At 44.2% G+C, this 23,799-nt stretch overlaps 3 protein-coding genes across 8 annotated transcripts in view; 1 reads left to right on the forward strand and 2 right to left on the reverse strand.

The window, feature by feature from the left end:
• The window catches only part of LOC126568797 (reversion-inducing cysteine-rich protein with Kazal motifs), a 47,590-nt gene extending 33,295 nt beyond the window's left edge, over window positions 1–14,295 (forward strand). Inside the window, exons 3-6 of the mRNA XM_050225430.1 lie at window positions 10,605–11,085; window positions 11,160–11,576; window positions 12,216–13,325; window positions 13,411–14,295. Of these exons, the coding sequence (XP_050081387.1) occupies window positions 10,605–11,085; window positions 11,160–11,576; window positions 12,216–13,325; window positions 13,411–14,213 (2,811 nt within the window). The 3' untranslated portion in view covers window positions 14,214–14,295. The remainder of the gene's footprint in view (window positions 1–10,604; window positions 11,086–11,159; window positions 11,577–12,215; window positions 13,326–13,410) is intronic.
• The window catches only part of LOC126556046 (digestive cysteine proteinase 1), a 283,799-nt gene extending 264,010 nt beyond the window's left edge, over window positions 1–19,789 (reverse strand). For 5 of the 6 annotated variants that reach the window (XM_050211214.1, XM_050211217.1, XM_050211216.1 and 2 more), the window contains exons 1-4: window positions 19,726–19,789; window positions 19,019–19,339; window positions 18,661–18,918; window positions 17,527–18,578 (exon numbers count right to left, since the gene is read on the reverse strand). In XM_050211214.1, the coding sequence (XP_050067171.1) occupies window positions 17,548–18,578; window positions 18,661–18,918; window positions 19,019–19,339; window positions 19,726–19,768 (1,653 nt within the window). In that variant the 5' untranslated portion in view covers window positions 19,769–19,789 and the 3' untranslated portion in view covers window positions 17,527–17,547. Of the gene's footprint in view, window positions 1–17,522; window positions 18,579–18,660; window positions 18,919–19,018; window positions 19,340–19,725 lie in introns of all 6 variants that reach the window. The other variant, XM_050211215.1, reaches the window with a different exon arrangement.
• Window positions 19,790–22,256: 2,467 nt separating this feature from the next.
• LOC126556526 (39S ribosomal protein L39, mitochondrial) lies at window positions 22,257–23,605 on the reverse strand. Its single transcript, XM_050211789.1, has 5 exons — window positions 23,530–23,605; window positions 23,272–23,457; window positions 22,943–23,185; window positions 22,434–22,879; window positions 22,257–22,362 (listed from the first exon to the last, which is right to left on the reverse strand). Exons 1-5 carry the CDS (start codon window positions 23,588–23,590, stop codon window positions 22,303–22,305), a joined length of 996 nt encoding a protein of 331 aa, XP_050067746.1. The 5' UTR covers window positions 23,591–23,605; the 3' UTR covers window positions 22,257–22,302.
• Between the last annotated feature and the right edge of the window lie 194 nt (window positions 23,606–23,799).

Here is a 23,799-nt window from a genome sequence, read left to right on the forward strand (position 1 = left end):
GTTGGACGGATAATCAAAATAAAACGAAATTTTATTCATAAACTTGGGCAAGCCTATCCCCAACGCTGTCCAACTCTTTTCCCCGAATTTTGCTGGCTGTGTACAAAAGTATGATTTATTTCGATAGACTTTTATTTCTATGCTGTTTGTTTTGCTTTTTGTTTTTGGGCGAACCATGTTTTCTCAGCGAGAGAGAGCGCAAAGTTCTCGGTATTTCAAGCCGAAAATTCCTCCCCGCCGGTCGTCGGAGTGTTCAAGCATGGCGATGGTGTTCTTCTTCCCCGTAACAATCACAACATTTTTTCTCTCCGCCCGTCTTAATTTTGTTCAATCCGCGGGAGTCTTCTGTTCGATTATCTTGATCTTCGTGCCCTTCCTGTACCGTCGATAAATCGCTGGTGTCTCCACCATGTTTGTCTTCTGCAGCAATACAAACAAAACCAAGCGAACCAAGAAAAAAGGCAAGATAATTGAATGCAAAATTTTTGAGGGTAGTATTCGCTCATTTGAATATACGGCGGCGGTGGCGATGGACAGTCATCAGTGTTAATGTTTTATACGATGCTATTTGCGATAGGTGCGCTTATTGGTTGGCCGTTGCATTAGGTGGGTTGTTTTTATTGCTACAAGTCGATAGCAATGGCTTTGCATGCCTCAGCAAAATCGATGACATTTGGAAATGTTTTTTTTTTTGTATTTGAAAATCATCGTTTGTAAGCTTGTTACCGCTTGGTAGTCTCTTGAAAGCTTTATTGAAATATTTTTTAATCGCTTTTTTCTGCATGCAGTCGGCGTCATTGAAGATTGACCGCTCCTCATAAACTAAGATTATTTCCAAGATATTGCAGGCAGAAAAAGGATAGTTTGCGTTTGGAAGTCTTTATTTAGGTTGTCATCAAGCAAATAAATTTCTTCTTCGTGCTTTTGACCAAAAATACGCTTTTTAAAAACTGCCGGCTAAACTAAAAACTAAACTAAAAAAAAAAATTAATGTATTTTATGCAGTGTGTTTAGCAATAATATTTTAATAATGTCTATTTTAAATTATAAACCAAAAAACAACTTTTTTTAATACAAGCGTTAGATATACGCTGTCGGTTTATTTTTAACTATACATATATGTACGTTCTGGAGTAAATTTCAAGTATAAGTTCTTGGATAAAATTTGCGCTTGCGGCACGGGTCTTAAGATGGCAGACATTTTTTTTTTTACTGTAACAATAACGTATGATTTACAAATACAAAATGGATAATGATGAAGTAATATTATAATTTTGCAGTAATCGACTTAAAACTAACGTGTACCGGATTGCCCCAAAACAATTATCATATCTTAACAATCTATCGATCTTAAGCAGGAGCGTATTTTTATGCAAAATTTTGGAAAGATGGTCTGATTCTTGAACTCAAATTACACTACAATAAAGCCACAGTTTTGCTTTGTCAATATCTGTTGCGTTTGAAAGGTCGTACAACACTGTTGCTTTTCAGGATTTTATCGCCCGATAAACGTCCATAAGTTAGGAAATGTTTTAAAACTTGATTTTCCAATTATTTTGTTCTAGAATAAAACTCATGCTACGATATTCAATTGCGATTCGTCGATTTTTTCAGCGTAACTACTTCACCACTGTCAATAGATGAAAATCATCTTAATAATAGTTTCATAACGACCAGAATTTAGCTCCTCACTTAGAAAATGCCTTCTTGGGTTGCTAGTATTTGACGTGTGTTATCGATGAAACTAGATGTTATTAAGCGGTTCGTGGCATTGAAGTTTTCCTTTCGGTCACGGATCTCACTGCCGATTTCATTTTAGCCCTTAGCCACCCTTTTTTTGGGATCTTTTTCTTCTTCCTCTTCTACACGTCTCGTCGACATGGCCAGGTCTCCAATCAGTTTCCAAGAAACTCGATCTAGGGCTGCAGTCCTCCATCCACGGCTGCATCCGATCTCCGACAGGTTAGACTCCACTTGATCCAGCAAACGAGCTCGCTGTGCTCCTCTACGCCTCGTGCCGAACGGATCGCTGACCAGCACCTTCTTGGTGGGGCATGAGTCCGGCATCCTCATCACGTGCCCCAGCCATCGTATCCTTCCGGCTTTGACTACCGTCAGGATATCAGCACCGCCAAACAGCTCAGCTAACTCGTGGTTCTTTCTCCTTCGCCATACGCCCTGCTCGCACACAACGCCAAAGATAGTCCTTAGAGTGTGCATTGGCGTCCTCCGTCAGCATAGTCCAAGCCTCGTACCCGTAGAGGACTACCGGGTGTATCAAGGTGCGGTAAATCGTGAATTTCGTGTGTTGTTGGAGTCTTCTGGATCGCAGGAGTTTGTGGAGTCCGTAGTAGGCACGATTCCCCTGAACAATGCGCCTTCGGATTTCGCTGCTTACGTTGTTGTCCGAAGTTACGATCGTACCAAGGTAGCAGAACTCCTCTACCACCTCGAGATTGTCGCCGTCAACTGATATTCTGCTTCCGAGTCGGGCTCAATCACGGTCGGAGCCTCCGGCAAGCAGGTATATTGTCTTCCTCGCATTGATGCTCAATCCAATATTGACCTCGCGTTTCAGTCGGGTGTCTAAACCTAACCCGAAGAAAAGTAGTCAGATTGATCGGGATGAGAAATCCAAACCAGAATTTGAGACCGCTAGGTTTAGGACAACAATGTTTACTTTTGTTTATAGCTCAACACTCAATGAAATCGGCGAAAAGTATGTGGCTTTTTTGCTAGAAAAGTTATTTTATTTCAAAAGTTAGATTTATTTGTATAAAAATAACATTTCACAATTTTGGCATGTAACAAAAAAATTCTAAATTTTTTTTTAATGTTTCGAGAGCTTTGATCTTTGAGAAACTGGTAGAAATATTTTAAGATTACACTCAATTATGTTGATCAACAGAAAAAAATATGATAAAAGTATGATTGGTACAGGTACATCTACGAACAACTCTGTATACTTACTTGGTCACGTAACAAAATTTTTAATGAAAAAATTCTAAGTGGCTTACTTGCTCCTATGGCACACTTATCCCAACTTAATAAATCCCCTAAATACAAAAGACAATAAACTGTGCAACAGATAAGTAAAATCGAGCGTCAGCAAACGCTACTAACACACTGCTGAATACTTTGTCTTGTGAAGGTTGATACATTGACGACTTATATCAACGATAACCTATTGCGATAAAAATGGTTTGAATTTATTGGTCAATTATCCGTGCCCGAGCTCAATGTCGTTCCATTGCAATCGGACTCAAACTTTGGCCAACAGTTTGAATATAAATCCATCATCCATCGGTTACTCTCCATTTCAAAGTGGTTTAGGTTGATTCTTTTTGCTTCAAACATTCCAACAAAAGCTTTGCGGTTACGATTTTTGCGTTAGCCGGTTTGTTTTCAGTTCGCTTTTTCGTTTCCTTTACACGGCCTCCACTGTCACGTGGAATGTGTCCCAGACCAAAACCCAATCGCCGTCACACCATCGACAATAAATTATGAACCATAATTTTGACCTTCTATTTCTTATCCGATCTCTCTTTTCTCCCAAAAAAAAAAAAAAAAAAAAAAAACAAACGGAATGCTTCGTCGAATGGTTCGATGTAACCTTCAACTCTCCCGTTCGGTGAAGCCCGTTCGTGGTTGACATCCTGTCGAGATTAATATCCGTTTTTCCCATGACTTTCAAAGAGAGTTTTTGTTGCTGTTGTTGTTGGGACGAGTTGTACTTCTGTTCACCTGCCGCCGTCTGAAGTTCACAATGAGCAGATCGGTTCGTTTTTTGAATAATTTTGAATTTTAATTAACCGTCAACTTTTGGGCCGGAATCGGAGTTGTCGAATTGGTGGGAAAGAACAGGTAAAGGGTGACCACAGTTTGCACAATTAGTTAATCTGGTGGACGGCGGACAGAAAACGAACCGAGCAACATGATAGCGCGCAACCACAGCGTTGAGATGTAATTTTAGGTCAGCGGGTTCGCTTGCCAGACTTTCGAATGAGCATAGTATCGTCGCGTCGTAGCGGGTTTATGTAAATGCGGAGGACGGTAATTAATACATTTGCAACAGTAAATGATCCTGCCCGTTGGGAGCCGTACCATCCGTTGCGGTTCTATTTAGAACTTTCTTCTTCCTGCGCACGTACGTTGTCGGGCGACACATTAGCTGTAGCGTACGGGGTATCACGTCGGGTTTGTGAAGATTGATTCATTAGCGCAATCATGATCCGTTTCCTAATCGAAACACCACCACCGCTATATTTGTCACCGTCACCCCCACGAAGGACGAAGCTGCGGTAAATTGACCGCATCTTGCACGCCTTTCGGGATGCGTGCGTACAAATTCTGGCCACAGACGGTGGCGTAGGCTTCCATGCGAACGGAAAAAGCGTAAGGCAAGTGAAGTGAAAACGCTCCCGATGACGGTTTAATGGTGCAGCTACCAATTAATTAACACATGGCAAGCTGGGTCCGAGCGGTTCGCCCAATGAACGGAATGCAATTAGCTGTCGGGAATAGGGAACAGCAAGGCAAAGAACTGAAACGTAAACCAGTTCGGCCTTGGATGGGGCAAGTTCGGTAGAAACATTATACCACCTAGTTATGCTTATGTTTCTTACAATTTATGATACTGTTTACGACGATATTTTCAAAATATTTTTCAACTGACTGGCTGATCTGTCTCCAGCTACGAGTAGAAAAGTAGGAAACATGATACCAAAAATCTAGCACTTGTTAAACAAACCTCTTGGGTTTCGTTTCGCTTTAAAAATGTAAAATATATACAAAGCCAAATGTTTATGTCTTTTGGGTGTTGAAGTTTGACATTGTACCATAGATCTAACAAAATTCGGATAGCAGCTCGGATAACTCCTAGCCTAGCACCTGTATCTGTGAACTTCCTACCCTTGCTTTTCCTATTTGACATCCTATTTTGCGCGTTCCGATATTAACATCTTCCATATTCTCTTAACAAATTTGCGACACATTTAGTGTTCGCCAATTATAAAAACTTTTATGTTCGCCTTTCAAGCTGCTTTCGCTGCTAATTTCGATACTTCTGCTGGGTATAATAATACCTAATTTTGGTAGAATGATCATCAGCAACTGAACTATCTATCATCAGCATTTTTTGTTGTCCTACAATGATTGTGTTGTGTTGTGATCCTTTGTTGTTGTTCCTCAATGATTGTGTAATTTAAAAGAAACCGTTGAAAGTGGTATTTTTCATAATCATCTATGTTTTAGCCATATTTTCATCAGAATCGAAAAAAGCAACTAATAATCGATCGATTGATTGATCTAATGGCTGGAACGTGTTTTCAACTAGTCATCTAAATTTTACAATAAAAAAATAAGTAGATTCTTTAAAAATTGGCTTTTTTTGCCTGATTTGCAATAACTGGTCGTCTTATATTATTGGCAATCACTGTACCGGATAGAGACTATTCCTTAAAAACGCTGTATTTTTATACTGACCGAGAGATTCGTCTCCTCTAGTTTGTATGCTGCTACAAATGTTGGTGTCTGACGTGACCTAGATAGAAAGTTGGTAAGCCAAGACGAGAGACTGAGAACTACTAATGTTGATTAAAGAGTTTCCTAGTTAAGCTACTACGCAAATATATGTAGGTGGAGTATATAGGCCTGATTGTCAAAGCCAAACGGAATCCTTTCCGACGGAAAGCCTCTAACCAAACGGAGAGCAAATTTGCATTACGGTCACCCGTTAGAGTCGATGAATGTTTCGTCGACTTTTTGCATACATTCATACATTTACGGATTGCTTTGATCATGCATCACACATGATATTATTCGAAATAAACCTGTCCTTAAATGCAAATTTTCACTAGAATCAGTAACTAATGAATCAGTTTGATTTAATAATATACGTTTTGTATTGGAAATTTTTCCGTGGTGAACTCTCGTGGTTCTTGTTTCAGGATAATTTTTGCAAACCAGCAAATAAAATCACTAAAACGACTTCAAAATGATTATCATAACATATCCACGTAAAATATTTACACTTTTCTATCGATTTACGCTTAAACATGGTTTTTATGAATGCAAACTATACTTTCCGTTGTTCTTGACTGACGGAAAACTTTCGGTCTAACGCACGTTTCCGTTTGCAAATGCACATTTTTGACTTTCCGTTCGACAAACATCTGTCATCGACTTTTATATGTCTGATTTAGCCCAACGGATAGCCAAACGGAAAATCATAATACCAAAGTGACAATTATGTGACGTTCGAGAAGACGTTTGCGTTCTACAATCAGGCCTTATAAGGTAATGTAGTACGCAATCTTAGGTGGAGTGACATACTACTGTACGAAAAGTAAGGGGATATTGGATGTAAAATTTCGCGCGCCAAAAGAAGTCCCTTGTTTTTATTTTTCGTTCGTAAATATGTACGTTTTTGACAGTTCTGCCACCCTTTGCCTTTGGGGAAGAATTTATGTCGAAGAAAAATGTGTACAAATGGTACAGTGATTTCAAAAAAGGCCGTGAGAAGGTCGAAGATGACGACCGTCTGGGGAGAACATCCACCTCGAGCGACGACGCCCACGTCGTCCAAATCAAGGATTTGGTGGTCAACAATCGCCGGTTGACGATACGAGACCTTTCGGAAAGTGTTGGGATTTCCAAAGCCTCGGTCAACATCATCCTGAAAGATGTTTTGGGGTTGAAGCGGGTGAAGTCTCGCCTGATGCCGTTATTTTAAGTTAGTTTTTCGCAATAACTAGCACCTATATTGTTCCGCAACCGCCGTATTCGCCAGCTTTGGTACCAGCCAACTTCTGACTGTTCAACAAGCTAAAACGTCCGCTTCGGGGACTCCGTTTTGACACTAACGAAGAAATATAAGCCGCAGCGACGGCGAAACTAAAGGACATCTCAGCATCCGCGTTCGAAGGGTACGACCTTCATTTGGCCTAATTTAAGAAAAAAATGCAGTCACTTTATTTTTCGGGCACAGTAGTACACGGATCACATGAACCTACAATTGCGATTACGTTCGTAATTGTAACGTTGTAACAGGTAGTAATGTGATGTATTGTGATTCTAATTTGCGTTACGCGATTTAAGCGTAATTTTGAGGAAACCTGCCTGTCTATAAATGAGATATAATGTTTAAAGAAATGTTATTGCAAGCTGTTTTACATGGAATACATATCTAGAAGCTGCTTAAATTCTTTAGACCATACAGCCATCTTGAGGTATTTAAAAAAAATCGACTGTCTTGGAAAAAATTATTATTTTTACATCATGGAATAAACTTAAAAAAAAAGGTTGTACCATCTTATTGTTTATTGTTTATTGTTTATTAATTAATTCGTCCACCGAGAACGGTTTAAAGAGGCAAACACGCTTGCAATGGCCAAGACGCTTTACAAGGATTTACAATAAACGCAGAGAACTTTTAAATTGGGACATAGACATCGTAAAATCAAACTGACACGAACATTGATTCTTCCATTTTTACAATAATCAATTTGGCACAGGTGTATGTAAGCTCCCAAGCTCTCTGATGAAACAGCAACACGCATCGTTATGTACACGTCTAACAGGGCCTTTCTTAGGGAGGCTCGTTGGTATTATGGTAGCGTCTTCAATTACTAACACGAACAGACGAGTTTCAAACCCTATCCAGAGACCGTTCACCGGTACTCGGAGCTTCACATAATATAATTAGCCTTTTATGATGAATTTAATTTAAATCTTGCAGGATAATAAAAAACCAAGCCCTCTTAAGGGCTTTTTTGAGGGTGCGTAAAAGGAAGAGGATAAATAAGAGGTGCGACTTAACCTTCACGATTGCACAGTCTTTCTCGTTCCATAACAACACTCAGAAAGTTTTTTTTTATTATAAAAGTAAGCAATACGATCACGCATTCTTACATGAATTAAAAGAAAAATCAATTTCACTTAAACATTTCGCCTGTCTATAAATTTTTTTTGGTGCTTGGAAAATACTAACTTGAAAACAAATTTTTAATTTATTTATTTATTTATGCACTTTACTCACATATTATACACAATTATTTCCAACTTGTCTTACCACCATTAACAACTGGAATAAACTTTCCAAATTCTCCACAAGCTGATGATAAACCTGCACACCATCCGAACCAGTTTCAACCATCGCCCAGAAAGATCGCGGAACACTCGTTACCCCTCCACTGGGCGCAGTAAAAATGTACGATCAGCAATCAACGCATATTCCACATGCAAAAATGTAAAACCACCATCGTCAACCTTTACATCGCAACCTGTGCAAACCTTTATCTGTTTACGCGCGTTTCTTTCTCGTTTTCCTCGCATGTTCATACCGGCAGTCGCCGACTTTCCTCTCGATGCAACGCGAAGGTGAAAATGGTTAAAAGTGTCCACCCAGTGGTGCAATTACTGTTTGCCTTCGGCAAATCGATAAATCAAACCTTCCCGCATGATCCACTCCCCCCACTTACATCTACGCTTCCGCTGGAAGCTGCGGCAGAATGGGTCTAGGTTGACTGGGCAACCTCGCACCGTTATCGCCATTCGCTAGTTAACGATCGTTCTAGACACGATGTCCCTTGTCGCGCCATCCATCGTCGGTTGGGTCCAGTTGCCGGTGCTATTATTGCTCGCGCTGGCAACACTGCCGACCGTTCGGGGTGAGTTTGTTGCACTGCGTGCATCCCCCGGCAATCGGACGTTACTCTGCTGGGCCATAAAACTGTCCCCGACGGCGTACGTCACCGATGCGAAGTGTGTCCGGTCCTATCGAAAGCACCAAATTGTGATGATTTATGGTGACATTGTACCGGGCCCGTCCGTTCAGGAGCGCTTGGGTCGAAAGGTGGCTAGCTTGCGGCAACCGCCCTGCCAGCACCGTGTACCTCCGATGGTGCTGGTTAGCGCTTCGGACGATCGATCCGTGCTTGATCAAACGGTACGCAACTTTATCGCATCCTACGCCATGCTGTCCACCGAACGGACGTTAACCTGTCGAGAGTGTCAAGTGTTAGCGATACGAAGAATTCTACCTTGTCCGGCCACACCCGGCACGGTTGTACTGTACACCAACTGTCTTAAGCAGGTGCCGTATGAATTCTGGTGCAGTAATTTCTTTTTCTGTGCCAAAACACTTTCATGACCTTCCTGGTTCTCCATTCGCTCACACCAACCAGATGGAGGCTATCGACGTTGCGCTTGCTGCAAAGAACAAACAGCGAAGAGACGCCTGGGTATGGCAGTTCCGGCGAAAGCTCAAAGCAACACTGTACGCGGAGCTGGAACGGATGGGCCGGGAGCGGATGGAGATGCTCAACTTTATGACCACAGTCCGGCGAAGCTGAACCGGTCGCCTTAAAATGTTGCAGCAGGGCAATAAAAAGTACTCGTTGAAGGTGCATGCATCCAGTCTGGGAGGACGTGTCGTGGAGGTTGTTGTATTTCTTATCCTAGAACAGGTGGAGGTTTCGTGGCACAACCGCTTGCCCTCACGTTCGGGGTGGGTTGCTTTTTATGAGCGACGTACGGGGATAGATTAAGTAAATTCTCACATAGCTGAATATTGATTGGGGACCTTGTCCAGGGACATAAAAATAAATACACGCGATAATGGGGATGACGTTTTTATTGGACAAGTGCTCCAAGAGTAGCATTAATAAGCAATCCACTTGAAATTAAATCTCACACAAACTTGATCTATCATTCTTATTGCACTTTGAGTTCTTGCATCGCCCTCTGGAGGAACTGTTTGTAATAAATAACTCTTTCCGCAACGAGACTACCATTAGCGAATCCGTACGACAATATGCCGAGTAGATTGCCATTCTGGGTGAATATTCCGGCCCCTACCAGACCCTGGTAACGAGACGTGCAAACCATATACGATCGTGTTTTTGAAAATGCAAACAATTATTACTTACCTCAACCGTTTGCAGCTTTTGGAGGACTTTCCCAGTTGGTTTCAAACAGATCTGACGCTCACAATTGAACGCGACGTATTCTTTTTTACACACGAAACATTCGAGGACCTTTACCCGGGAGTAGATTTTCTTCAGAGATTCGTTAACACCTACCAGTGTCACTTGGCGATCGCCATTTTTGCTCTCAAGTAGCGGGATGTTTTGTTCTTCGCTTAAACTCTGTTCACATTGTACCTGCATCAGTCCTATGTTGTGGCTCAGGAAGACGTACTTTGGATGTGATCGATACATCCGCACATTGCATTTTGTATTGTGGTTCATTTTTGAGGATACTTCTGTTGATATAACCTCCAGCCTCACTGGATCACTTGCACTTAAGCATGCAGCAGGTGTAATGAACTCTTCTCTAGAAATCTGAACTGCGTTGCACATATGACGGCCATTCTTTTGAAGCGATCGTACACTGAAGCCTACCTCACGTGCTAACAGCCCGATGCAAACGGTTAAAAGTCCAACCACCAAGATAAACCCTCTCGCGACACAATACATCTTACAGTTTGACTACCAATTCCCAAATGGAACTGGTGCGTGGGATACTACTTACGGTTGCATTTATAGCCACCAGATTTAACGCATGTTTTCTTGTTACTTTTCGTCCATTCATCCATCCGACAGCTGTCACTGGCACGCATCGCTTCCGAACCAGGCTCGCGGGAGGCCAAACTGGTGGACGTGCGCAAATACTGTCCCCGGCAGCAGGTCCCCTTCTGGCAGTGCATGAACGAGACGATGGTGGCGATCCAGCGCGGGGCAAGCTGGCCGGGACGTATCTGCTGTCCGCTGGCGATGTCCGTCAGGTGTCAGCACGTGTGTGCCACGGGGTCATCGCGGGAAGATCTCCGCACGGGCTGTCGGGCGAGCGATGAGCAGCAGCTTTACGGATGCTTGAAACGGCAGGAGGACGGTCATCGGTGTTGCAGCAGTGCCCGTACTGCCGAGTGTCTTGAGGCGTGTGGGCAGGTCTTCCAGCGCTATCAGACACCATCGAAAGCCATGCGCGAACAGGTGCTGACGGCGTGCCGTACCAACAACAGTAACGTGATGCAGTGCATTAAAGGATTTATCGATGTGACCTTCAACCGGAACTTGAAGCGATGTAAGTTACGAGCCCTGCCCATCCTGTCACGTTGATGTAACGCCATTTTTCCACCTTTTCTCCTCCCGCATCAGATGTCCCCTGTTGTGATGCTTCACCGGAACCCAAGTGTCGTCGTGTCTGTCACGAAACGCTTACCGCCGGCGGTTCCGATACGGACCCGTACACGGTGGAGGAAATGATTGATCTACTGCAGCACCGTGGCGGATGTGGCGCACTGATGCCGACCCAACCGCTGTGGAAATGTTTCCTGGAGGCCGACAAGCAGCGGACCGCCGGTCAGCAGGCCAACTCGAACGAGGTGTCACGTATCAACCAGATCGGTATGGACTCGGCCAAACAGCACTGCTGTCTGAAGGCCGAATCGGTACGGTGCCGGCGCCTCTGCTCCACAACCTACGCGAACGAGTGGACGACGAATTTGGTCGACTTTGAGCAGGAATGCTTGGCGGCACCGGACGAACAGGCCCTGCGGCAGTGCATCGACGAAGGTAAGGTGTGTGAGTGGTCTGCAGCACCCGATACGGTGCGGCCTCGTTGTGCCGTCGTACACTGACCCGGTTGAGTGATTTGATAGCGTGAAGTTGCAATGCGACACTCTGGGTGGAATTCCTTAAGGCTTGGGAGCTCCTGTGTTTTGTGCGTGTGTTTTCGTTTTCTTTTTGTCCCGTTTTGTTTGTTTTGTTCTTGTTGGTGTCGTCTATGGATATAATATACACTTAATGCATGAAAGCCACGAGAAACAAATGTGTTTTATTTGCTTAGCTAGATTAACTGCATGCTATTGAGTAGTTTTGTGCAGACTGTGTTAAGTTGGGATAATTGTAAATTGCAAGAATTTACATGAACGTTCAAATACCAATGTTCGAAAGCGATATTAGAGACAGGAAACGTCAGTAGCGTCCGACAACGTTTTAAAATGAATAGTAGCTGTCAAATTTTCCGTTAGCAATTTTTAAAAAATAACGACTATTTCAGCAATAATCCAAATTGCAAGGAAACATTCAAAAATCCAACGGAATAATACATTCCGTTATATTGCATTCGCATGCGCAAGAGTGGCACATCAAGATTGCGTGGCATGCTACCGGATAACATCATCCAACCTTACCCCGATTCTCCCGTTGCAGTCGACGAACCGTGCGAGCTTGGCTGCGACGGGCTGTCGTTCTGCAGCAACTTCAACAACCGGCCGACGGAACTGTTCCGCAGCTGCCGGCACCAATCGGACATGGCCGCACGGGGTGATGTGCAGCAGTGGCGCCAGCAAGGCTTCATCCCGTTCCCCGGCAACGTACATCTGCCCATCCACAACGAGACGCAATGTTCGTTCGAGATCTGGAAGTCGATCGCTTGTACGCTGCAGATCAAACCATGCACCAAGGGTTATCACACGAATCACATCTGCCGGCAGGACTGTCACGAGGTGCTGAAGAACTGCGTCGACTGGGATCGTATGTCGGACGAGTACTCGGTGTCCTCGCTGTGTCGGCAGCTCGCACCACAAAACAACTCCCTGCCCTGTATCTCGATGGGTCGCTTTCAGCCGCATGGGATAGGGCCGGGTGGCATGCTGGAGGGGGATCAACGGATCATAGCGGATGTGGCACTGGTGTCACCGTGCAAGGGCAATCCGTGCAATGCAACGCAGCTATGTGTCGCCAATCGTGACGGAACGTTTGGCTATCGGTGTGTGAACGGATGTCCGTTGGGTGAAGCGTCCTCGTATCTGGTACCTGTCGGGGCGTTCGTTCGCATCCCGGTGTCCGTGACGCAGAAGGGATGCTTGAAGGTGTGCCGATGCGGTGAGTCAGGAAGGATCGAAAAGTGTCAACCGCTGCCGTGCATCAGTTACGATTCGTGTACGTTGGCCGGAAAGCGGTTCGCTCATCTGACACACTTCTACGTCGAGTGTAACGTGTGTAGCTGTTTCGCGGAAGAGATCACCTGCACCAAGCGACAGTGCCATGTGCCGGGACTTACGGTGGATCGGTCCTTTACGAGTCTGCCCTGTAACTGTCCGGCACACTATGTGCCGGTGTGTGGACGCAATGGGAACACCTATCCATCGGCCTGTGTAGCAAAGTGTGCCGGTATTCAGGAGGGAGACATCGAGTTCGGGCCATGTCGAGCGAGGAATCCTTGCGAACGGATCGATTGTGGCCCTTTGTCGGTTTGTCTACCGGAGTGGAACGTTTGCTTGTCCGGAATGCATAAACCCTGTCCACAGTATCGATGCGGTAAGGTCACGAATTCTTGGAGGGAGTCCTAAAGAATAGTTTTACTAATTTTCTCTTATCTCTCTCCATTTCTTACCGTCCACAGTAAACCTCACCCAATCTAACTGCTCGACAATTACGGACATTCGTGATACGAATCTCGGCTACCATGCGAACCTCTGCAGCATGGCATTCGAACGTGCCACTTTTGCGTACCGGGAAAAGTATCGCAAGATCTGTGAAACATCTCGCCGTCGCAATCAGGTCTGCGGAGTCAACGGTGTCACGTATCGGAGCGAATGTGAGGCGTGGAGTGATTATTCCACCGTCGACTACAATGGGCCCTGTCAGGAGGTGGGTCTCATAAGTCCTTCGCTCGATTCACGCTGTTCCTCGATCAAGTGTCCGCGGAGAAAGATGCCCAACTGTAATCCCGTGCTACCGCCCGGTGCCTGCTGTCCGGTGTGTGGAACCGCCCTCCGCATTGTGTACTCCCGCAAACAGATCGACCGTGGTCTGTACGCGCTCAAGGGTCAATCGACGGAGTACCTAACGCTCAAGTCGATCCTCCATTCGCTGGAAACACTTCTCCAGACGGTCGAATGTCGGCTAAGCGGTCAACTTACGTTCGAGAACGATCTGTACGTGGTGCTGGAAACGTTGAGCCGCAATCCGTCGCGCCTTCAGACGCAAATCTGTGCCCGGGAAGCGGAACGGCTCGTTACGCTCGTCCGGACGCAAAGCCATCGGATCACGAGTGAGCTAAATCTGAGCGCACTGACGGTGGCGACTCTGGTGACCACCTCGAGCGGTGTGTCGCTCGTGTACAGTAGTGTAATAGTAGTGGTAGGAGTAGCGGTAGTAAACTGGCTGGTCGGTGCCGGACGGCATATACGACCGGGAAGGTGAATTCGCACGTGCCAAACTAGTGTGTAGGGGAGTGGGAACGATGCACAATTACGTGTGCTTCCTCCAAAACGGCGCAAACGGCCTGACTGTGATTCTAGTTGTACATTGTAGGTAGGAAGTGAAACATTAGGCGTATCCGTGGATTCGTGGCCAAAGCAAAAAACTGCAGCAATATTTGTCTAGTCTCTAAGGGTAGTAGAATTCGTCATCTCGCCTCTAAGAAATATCGCACTCAGACGATGTAATGACAGGAAACAGGAAGTAATTTCAATCGAGATTGATGTCTTTTTTAATCCGAATGCGCTGCTGAAATTCTTTACGGGTAAGTAACCTTATGGTGAACATTTTCTTATTTTATTACTTTTTTAGGAACGTTAATCGTGCAACAGCCCTAGGCGCAGAGACGAATTTAGTCCTTCTGAGTCCCTAAGCGGAAACGGTTCTTGGGCCTTGAATGAAGAGCGCTGTAGTTCCTCTCTGCTCGAGGCCCCTGCCGAGGACACCACGTGGCTGCTCAGTCCGCTTATAGGAAGATCCTTAACTGCTTATATGGATAAGACAATTGCTTAAATGATTCTACTGCACTGGCCGGCGAGAACATTAGGCCTCTGCCAATAGGTTAATCCGCCACATAAGATATTGAATGCATTTCATGGAGGGCCAGAAATTTAAAGAACAAGCAAAGGCAGAACTCCAGTTAGACGCATGTGATCTAATTAATAACATACAAAACCATTTAAGTGAAAGGTGTTTTGAAGTATATTAAAAGCAATTGTTGTGGATTGCCCAATCAATTACTATTGGATCTGATCGAAATCTAAGCAGAATTGAGCAAATGATGAGCTGAAAGAAAAATTCAAACCAAGGGTTAATTGAGTTTTACAAAATTTGGTAAAAAGTATTTTCCAAACATAACCAATTTTGCCTGTGAAATATTTGTGAGTTAAAGGGTAGCATAGTAGAAGTGATACACTTTTTAAAATGTAATGAAATTGAATACTCTCTTCAAAATTGATTTGAATATGATCTATTAGTACTGAACTTGCATTTCACTTAATTTAATTCAAACCTTTCACTAAATCTGCACTTGATAAAGGCCCGTACACGCTTTTGGAAATCGTTGCACACAAGTTCATCGGGCAATTCGTCGTATATCTTATACAATCGTCTCTTGAAGTCGTCCAAATTCAAATGTTTGTCGTCGCCCAACTTTTCTAGCATGTATCCCCTGAATATGCTGAAGTCCAACGGGTACAACTCTGGAGACGAAGCAGAACATTCCGATGTGCTGATGAAACATGGCAAATGTTCCTTGCACAACTGCTGAACGATCGAAGCCCTATTTCAAACCTTCAAACGGTCAGTTGAATCCTACATATTTCAAGCAAAGCTGTCGTTGCCAAAAAGCTTCTTAGCGTATAGGTTTCAAGTGACCTTGTAGAATGTGTTCTAAATAGTACTCCTATTTAATAAATAGTGAATTTAATAAAAGTAATAGTAAATAGGCACTTAATCAAGTCGTTTCATTTGTACGATACCGCCCTATACTTGTAAGCAAAATTGTCTTTTGAGTTGGTTGTTTTCCTGTGAGTGCATATCAATTCTTTTCTATTTTTGGAGAAAATTTCCAAGCCAAGGAAATCTAAACCTTCCGAGGCTGTCGTGCCAGAGGTCAAAAATTCTTCTATTAGAGATCAGTTAACGGGAAACGAACTTCGTACGGTGTTGCATTCACAACAGCGCAACACGGATTCCTCACTGTGAAACCCTGTGATCGCAAAAACACTAGTACGCACTCCAGTTCTACTAACATTCTATTTTATAAGTTTTTCGTTCGACGTAGGAAGATAAAAAGAAGTAAAAAAAAATACTGGGTCAATGTGTCCTAACGGAGGACTTTCTGGCGTATGTCACTATTACCAGTTTTTATCTTTCCTCTTTATAAACTCCTAACTTGTCCTTAGGTCATCGACTCAAGCACATGGCCATCGATAAGAGGCTTATTCCGTATTCGTGTCCACTTGGTGACAGGTTTGCCCTCTGTCACGAAAACGCGCATTTATGAAGCATTATATCTTACAAGCGTTAGCATGTGTTAAAATGGATACAATTTAAGTTATTTGAAATGTTTGTTTTTACAATTGTATGCCACGTGTATGCCACGTTAGCTTCTCCAGTAAATTTTTGACGATGATGTACCTTTATGCATCACAAAAACACTAATAATTAGTGGGCAGTTTCCAGGTAACGGGTTGTTTCCTAATTTGTACGAAAACTTCTTAGTGTGTTTTATTTTCTATTTACTTATCAGGTAAGCTTTTAACGTTTTAAAAGGTTTTTTTATTTCTTTAGGAATGACCCTGCAGTAAAAGTCTTTAATGATTCAAAAATCGTTCACGACAGCGTGCAGAAACAGGCAGGTTAGTAATTTATCTGTTTTCTCTCCGTAACAACTGCCAACTGCCATTGATTGTAAAATTAGCATCCATTCGCATGGATCCACTACACGAAGCCTCAGATTGTGAAACAGTTACTAATCTTCTGCGGTCGATTTTTGGTAAAAGACAGTCTACAATACTTCCTAACAGATGCGTCAACTACTAAATCAAGCCTGTGTTAAACCAAGCTGACGAAGAAATGTTGGAGAAAGTATTTCACCAAGCATTTTATCTACGTTCGTTATGCCAAAACCTGTGTGACTCTCAATTAGAACTGGATGAGAAGTTAATGTTAGAATCGGCGTGGCTCAAACCTTTTTTGTATGATGATTAATTCTACAGGAAATTAGCATCACCTATCCTCATACTCATTTACAGCCAAAATCTTCAAAGTATCTTTTTTCTCTATTTCTTCTCGTTACACTTGCTAGGGCTTCAGGTAATTCGAGTCAATCGAGGGAGTCAAAATAGAGGCTATAAAAAGTTATGTTAAATGTTTTGCAAAAAGCTTATTTTGTATTAAATATGATAACCCACTTCACAAGTTGGTCGAAAATAGTTTCAACTTTGCATTTACTTTCACTCGAGTAAAATCCTCTTTTTATGTAATAAACAAACTGAATTAAAAAAAACGTTTCTTGAACATGAACGAGACATACCTATTGGACACTGCTTCCCACAGAACCCATCTTCGCAAATGAGAAAAACAAACAAAACCTCAAAACTGTGTCCATCGTGTAATGGACCCGCATTTGCATACATTCGACCACAACATTTGTTCACTGAGGCCAATGACTCTTCCAAACACGTGTTGATTATCATAATTTTTTTATTGATAATTTCATGAATATTACTGTATGAAGTTACCAACCTACCGGAGGAATGGTTTTCCTAGCTTAGCTGTCTCCCATCAGCACGTACGTGGCGTCAGTCGTCAGACCACAGTTGTTGTCCTTCACCGCCATCAACGCATACCCATCGTTACCCCAGTAGTTGGACCACGAGTTCTTGATCAGCCAATAGTCTTGTCCGTTCAGCTGTCCATAGCCCACTGCCAGCACGGCATGATCCAACTCATCCAGCTTGTTCTTACATTCCGGCTCATAGTACACCCCGTTCGAGTAGAAGCTAAACGACTTATGTCCGGCATCAATCGCAATCGAAAGCGGCCCATGCTTGAACAGTGCCACCTTAAACGCATCCGGATCACCTGACGTTACGTTCACCCAACCGGTAATCGGTGCGTACAGGGTCATGTTTTGCACGTGACAATACCCATCCTGACCCAAATAACCGCCGTACTCATCCTCCATTGGGACACCACCGACCTGCATCATCCACTGGTACGCACGGAAGTCTTCCCCACCGTCACACCCATTGTTGCCATAGCCCCAGGAACAGTCGATCAGTGCCTGTTGCGAGAAACGGACCAGCTTCTGCGTCTTGCGGAAGTATGCACCCTCGATGTGGCCGATCGTACCGAACGACCAGCACGAACCACACACGGACTGATCCTTTACCGGTGTTACGGCACCACTGATACGCCAATCCCAACTATCCGGCAGATCGGCCAGATGTTCGGCCGGGTTGTATGGGAACGGTTTGCCACCGTTGTAAATACCGGAAGAACGGAATCCGCGCAGTGCTTTCAGCTCTTCCTCCGTCCGATCGGCCAGATGGTTAACGGACACGGAGAAACCCCGGTTGGCTCGGTTGTGCGAATGGATGAAGCGCAAATTCTGCCGGAACACATTCAACCGACGCTCGTGCTCCTCGTCACTATCGTACGACTTGCGATGCTTGTTCTTGAACCGTCCGAACTCGTTGTGCAAATGTTCTTCCGACCGTGGGTGAATGAATTCCTGCATCGGATTAAAGGTGGCATAATGACCAGTGCCCGGTCCGGGGAATCCAACGCATGGGTCACCTGGAAGGACGAACAAAATGTGATCGTGATATCGTGTCAAGGATCGGCAAGGATCGACGAGCGCTTCCAGGAACCAACTTACTCAGTTTCACCTCAAACACATCCTCCGGGATGTCCTGATGATCGTAAGACTCGTAGTCCAGATAGTAGTGATCGTAGTGCGAACCGAGCAGCGTATTGTAGCCCTTCATCTCGTACCGCACCGGGATCGGCATGCGGGCCGCAGGATACTTGGGCGACTTCACGTACCGCACCCAGAGCGTGTAAACATTGCGCTTCTGTCCGATGACCTCGGTCAGCCCAAACTTATCACACTGATAACCGGAACATTCTTCCGTACCTAGAAACCGCACACACATTCCATTGATAAGTTGTTTTTGTTTTCGCTCCGCTCCACTGCGAGGCATTGAGTCACCACGGTCGCCTTAAATGCTACTTACCCAGCAGCTGGAACTCCTTCACGTACGGCAGGATGCCCTGCACATCGATCTTGTTTTCCGCTGACCCATTAACCTGCAGGCAAGTTTCTTTGTTCATCAGGGTTTGCGTCGTAATCGGGGCCAACTTAAGGCTTACGCCGTACGGGCCCTGCTTGGTAAGCTGATACGTTTTGACCATGCCACCGTAGTAATCGATCCGGGAGCGTCCATTCGCTTTGTCGTACCAGGCATAAAATGGTTCGTTAATTTCGGCATACGGAATGGTCAGCATGCCGCTGACGGAGTAGACATCAGGCCATTTCGGTGGTTTGGTGGCTAAAGCTAATTGGAGGAGAGTTAGAGAAAAGAGCGATGTACAACTTCAAAGTCTCCATTTTGTTTTCAGTGTGACCTCTTCATGAACTTTCGCTCTTTCAGGCACACGCCATTAGAGATAATATTCTACCGAGTATTGTGAAGCTTTAAACTCTACCACTAAATCCATTTAGGTAATTAGAATTACAATACCGTTTGGAATGATTTCTTCTAATGTCGCATCAATCTAACCCACTTAACCACAGTGTGTTTTGCGTAGTATATTGGCCATTGCAACTGAAGCGTCACGGCGATGATGCTACACCTAGGGTCACATAGGGTCACACTTATTCACCGATAGAAACAACTTCTAAATAACGCTTTTATGGTAAAATCTAGTCTCATATACTTACCACCTGCCAGCAGGCAACTTAAAACTACCAGTATGAACCTCATTACAAGAAACACGTTTGGACACTTACAAAACACACAGACAAACAAACACTCAACTAATCCTATTTAAAACTGTTCACACTCAACGTCTTGGACGTCCTTCCCAGTTGACCGTCCGATAGCAATTGCCGATCGTACGCTACGGTTAGACCGTCTTTTACACTCGGAGCTCTCCGGTGTCTCGGGGCTATAGCATTCGGAATCGTCATCACGAATGAAGGGCTAATATTGGTGGAATAATACATTGTCTAGTATGTGTTTGCCTGCAACGGCTCGTGCTCTTCCCGATAGTGTGAGAAGGATGGATTGATTTAAATAAAGGACCGTTTAACGCCGTTACGCGTATCATCTTGGCGTGATCGTAACGGCGTTGATTATGGTGCGCTTTTCAAGCGCTCGTCTTTCGAATGTGATTTTTTATTTCTTCAAGACTGAGAGCAAAGAATCCCGATAACAAAAGACGATCGATGCATTGCGTTGCAGTGTTCCGTCTGTCTATTCATCTTTACCCCCTTTTGTTTGGTCCCCTTTTTTTCGTTACAAGGGTTTTACAAGTTTCCCTGTTTCACTTCATTGCACAACGCTTCTCACACGTGTTCGTCGATACTGGTGGGCGGATTAAATCGGGCTTTCTTTTGCGTTATATGACCCTATGAAACCCTTCTCAATTTGATGTGTGTGTGTGTGTTAGCGTTATGATGAGGTTATTCCTTTGGAGAATTCTAATTTATTATTATAGAAAAATAAAACGTTCTAGGTTATCACATACACATGTAGTAGTTGTAATGTAATCAGTGTATTACAAAATTACAAGCTATTCTTGCTTACTTATCAGATGTTACAACTAGTGTTGTAAAAATCATTATTTTTAAAGACGAGAGTGTACCTGCTCACAAATATGTGAGAGGTGAGGCCTCCTGGTACCTCCGTTATAACTAAGGGCGAAGAGATACCTCGTGAGAGAGAAGCTGGAGCTGGAAGAGCCTTAAAAACGCACACCTCAACGCTCAAACCACATCAGGTGGTTTGCCAAACACATACTGCTCCTGGTAGTGTGAGATTCATGGCCGTAACGTCATCAGAGGAGTCGTCACTATACCACTACTCGACCTGTTCTGCCGGTGCCGTAATGCTGAGATGTGCAGAACAGGGGGTATGTGTGCTGTGCGCCCATAATATTACAGGGTAATGACCCATATGACAGATTAAAACAAAGCAGTTGGTTGCAAAGAGAAACGTCGTGAGGGCGAAGAGCGCGAAAAGCTATCTCGTGAGGGCTAAGAGCTACCTTGTTGAAATAGAAGAACACGCTCAGTGTCCTCACTTCATTGAGGTGAGGCCTCTCGGTAGATCTCGAGCTCACTACTGAACAATAGCTACATTCAATTTGACAGTCTTGGTGTGCACCAGAAGTCTTATTCTTCGACTCTAAATACACGAAGCGTTTCACGCTTCAACTCTTGATATCAGCCTCTAATGAACCCTCTGTTCATGTGAACGGCCTTACGTGCTGAGCCGGTCGGTGTCATTCTCATGACATTACCAAACAGCCGAACCTTCGTGCTTGGAGAGCTTTATTTGCCACAAAACAAATCATTGTGTCTAAACAATCTCAACGGTGCATGTAGGCAATAGGACTATGAATGTTCAATACAGTCGCCGTTCGTTTGAAGACATATGTTTTAGTGAAGTTTTATCCCGAAGCTAGATTATTCTATAATTCCGCAACTGGTAAGGGGATAAGGGGGTATTCTATAATTGTCGAGATGGTAAGGTAAGGGGGGCCCCGAATCCACAAAGAACGTTCCCTCCCGGTCAGCCGATTCAATGTGATAGGGGCTCCCAACTTCCATTCCGCTTAGGGCATCCGAAGAGTTTAATCCGCGACTAAGTAGATATAACGGTGGGCGAATTACGCGGACGCCTAGGACCCCGACAGCGGCCCAGTGCCCAGTTTTGATATTGATAGTGATGGGCTCAGAAATACATTCTGTCAAGGACCTTTGAACAGCTTGATCCGCCTATGTCAGTTCAAAACTTTCTTTCCGCTTAAGGACATCGAGGGGCCAAATTTAGAAGGTATTTCCTGCTTGCTTTAACATTTGTAATACTTCTGCTTCATAGAATAGCCTCAAAACAGATATGTCCATGTAATCATGTACATCAGGATTTTATTTAGTTTAGGAATCATCTTCAATTCCCAAAATTTGCACCAACCAGTCGCAGATGTCTCAGAAGTCTTCCCAGAATTTGGCGCCAAATTGAAGAGTAGATAGGACGTGGACGAGCATGTCCCCCCGAACCTACAGGGTCGGTGCAGAAAAGTATGCATGAGTTCGTGTCGTTTTTCGGATCGATCCGTGGATTGGTCCTATTGGTCGAACTCGTTGCACTCTCGGATATAAAGATATACCTTGACTATTCTTCTCTCATCTGCACCTGCTCTAAAGTATCAACAATTCATATGACAATAACTGTGTAATGGCAGGCATTATATTTCCCATTTTATCATTCTAACTTTAACGTTAACGTACTCTTTACGCTACTTGTTCTGCGATCGCATCTTCAAATGGTTCATTCGGCAATTTCGCTGGATTCTGTAACAAAACAAGATGACATGAAGACGTACAATCTTATGAAGGGAAGCGAATGTCGTTATACAACTTACCAGCTTTCTCGAACGATTTTCCAGTATGTTGTACGCAAAGTGGCCGACGCGCAGTGCAGCCGGAAGTGCCACCCCTTGCATGCGATAGAAATGCTTCCCACTTTCACTTCCTTCCTTAATTGGATGCGCTATCGAGATCGTACACCGACCGAGCAAACCGCTACAACCCATCATCGGCCCTTTGCTGATGTCCACATGCTCACCCACCCGATACACCGTCACCAGTCCATTGTTCTGGGCGGCTACGCTCGGTATCTGCTCTCGCTTGTACGGATTATCGTGGAACATTTCCAGCGCCAGTTCGCTACTAACGTCCAGTCGTTCGATGGGAAGATTTTTCTGCGACAGTTTTATCATTTCGATCGACAGTGCACGCAGCTCGGCCACGGTTGGATTCCAGTTCTCCTCCGCCAGCACAATATCATGCACGAAGCTGCCGGTTTTTACTGTAACAAAAGCGAACCGGATGTTATAATAGGCTTTTGGGTTGAATCTCTTGCTCTACTAACTGTTTGGTTTGGGAAAGCTGTGTAAGAAGAGTGCCGCTTCCGGTTTAAAGCTGGCCTGCAAAACGGCACCAAGCAGGAAGGAACAGGATCGCCAGAACGCTTTGTTTGCGATGTGTGGTTCGGGCGAGGTAAAGTTGAGCAGTTGCAGCGTACAGGAATCGCGAAGTGGTCGTCGCATGTCCCACGGTGTTTTGTTGTCCAGCAGTGCCAGGGCTGACTGTTGGGAGTACTTTTCGCCAATATCTGCAAGTATTGTTTAACAAAATAGAAACAGCTTTACAATTCAATTTTACCTACAGTGGTGTACAATTTGAGCTATACGTCCTTACGTCGGGCACAATCGTACGGTGTGGAAAGTTCACGATTCATCACGAGCGTTGTATCGTGCGGCAAGCCAAGGTATCGTACTTCAATTTTCTCGATACGGCCAACATTTTCACGCTGTCTGCGTTGTTCGTCGGAAAACAACTCGCTTGCCTTGGCTGTTCCTTTCGACACTGCGACTGAGTAATGCTCTGAGGAGGGAGCAAAGGAACCAACAAAAATCCATCCAAATGCATCTTTTATAAAGCAGCTTTTGTACTCACTCATCAATACATGGTGTAATTGAAATGCTGGAGATCTGATTTTGTGAACGTTGAGAGACATTTTCTGCTCTTTGCACTGAAAGCGAAACCACAAAAAATGTGTTTTCATGAACTGCCGGGGCCGCCGCCGCTTATGTCACATTTGTTTTGGAAATAAATGTCAAGCGACATGGGCAGGGTTCGATGCTGAGTTGATTTATTTATGCTGTTATATAAACTGCGTATACCAGTTTCAAAACAGACGTATAACTATTAGCAAGTAACGGACGG

The sequence above is a fragment of the Anopheles maculipalpis genome, chromosome 2RL (assembly GCF_943734695.1).
Source record: "Anopheles maculipalpis chromosome 2RL, idAnoMacuDA_375_x, whole genome shotgun sequence".
Taxonomy (NCBI): domain Eukaryota; kingdom Metazoa; phylum Arthropoda; class Insecta; order Diptera; family Culicidae; genus Anopheles; species Anopheles maculipalpis.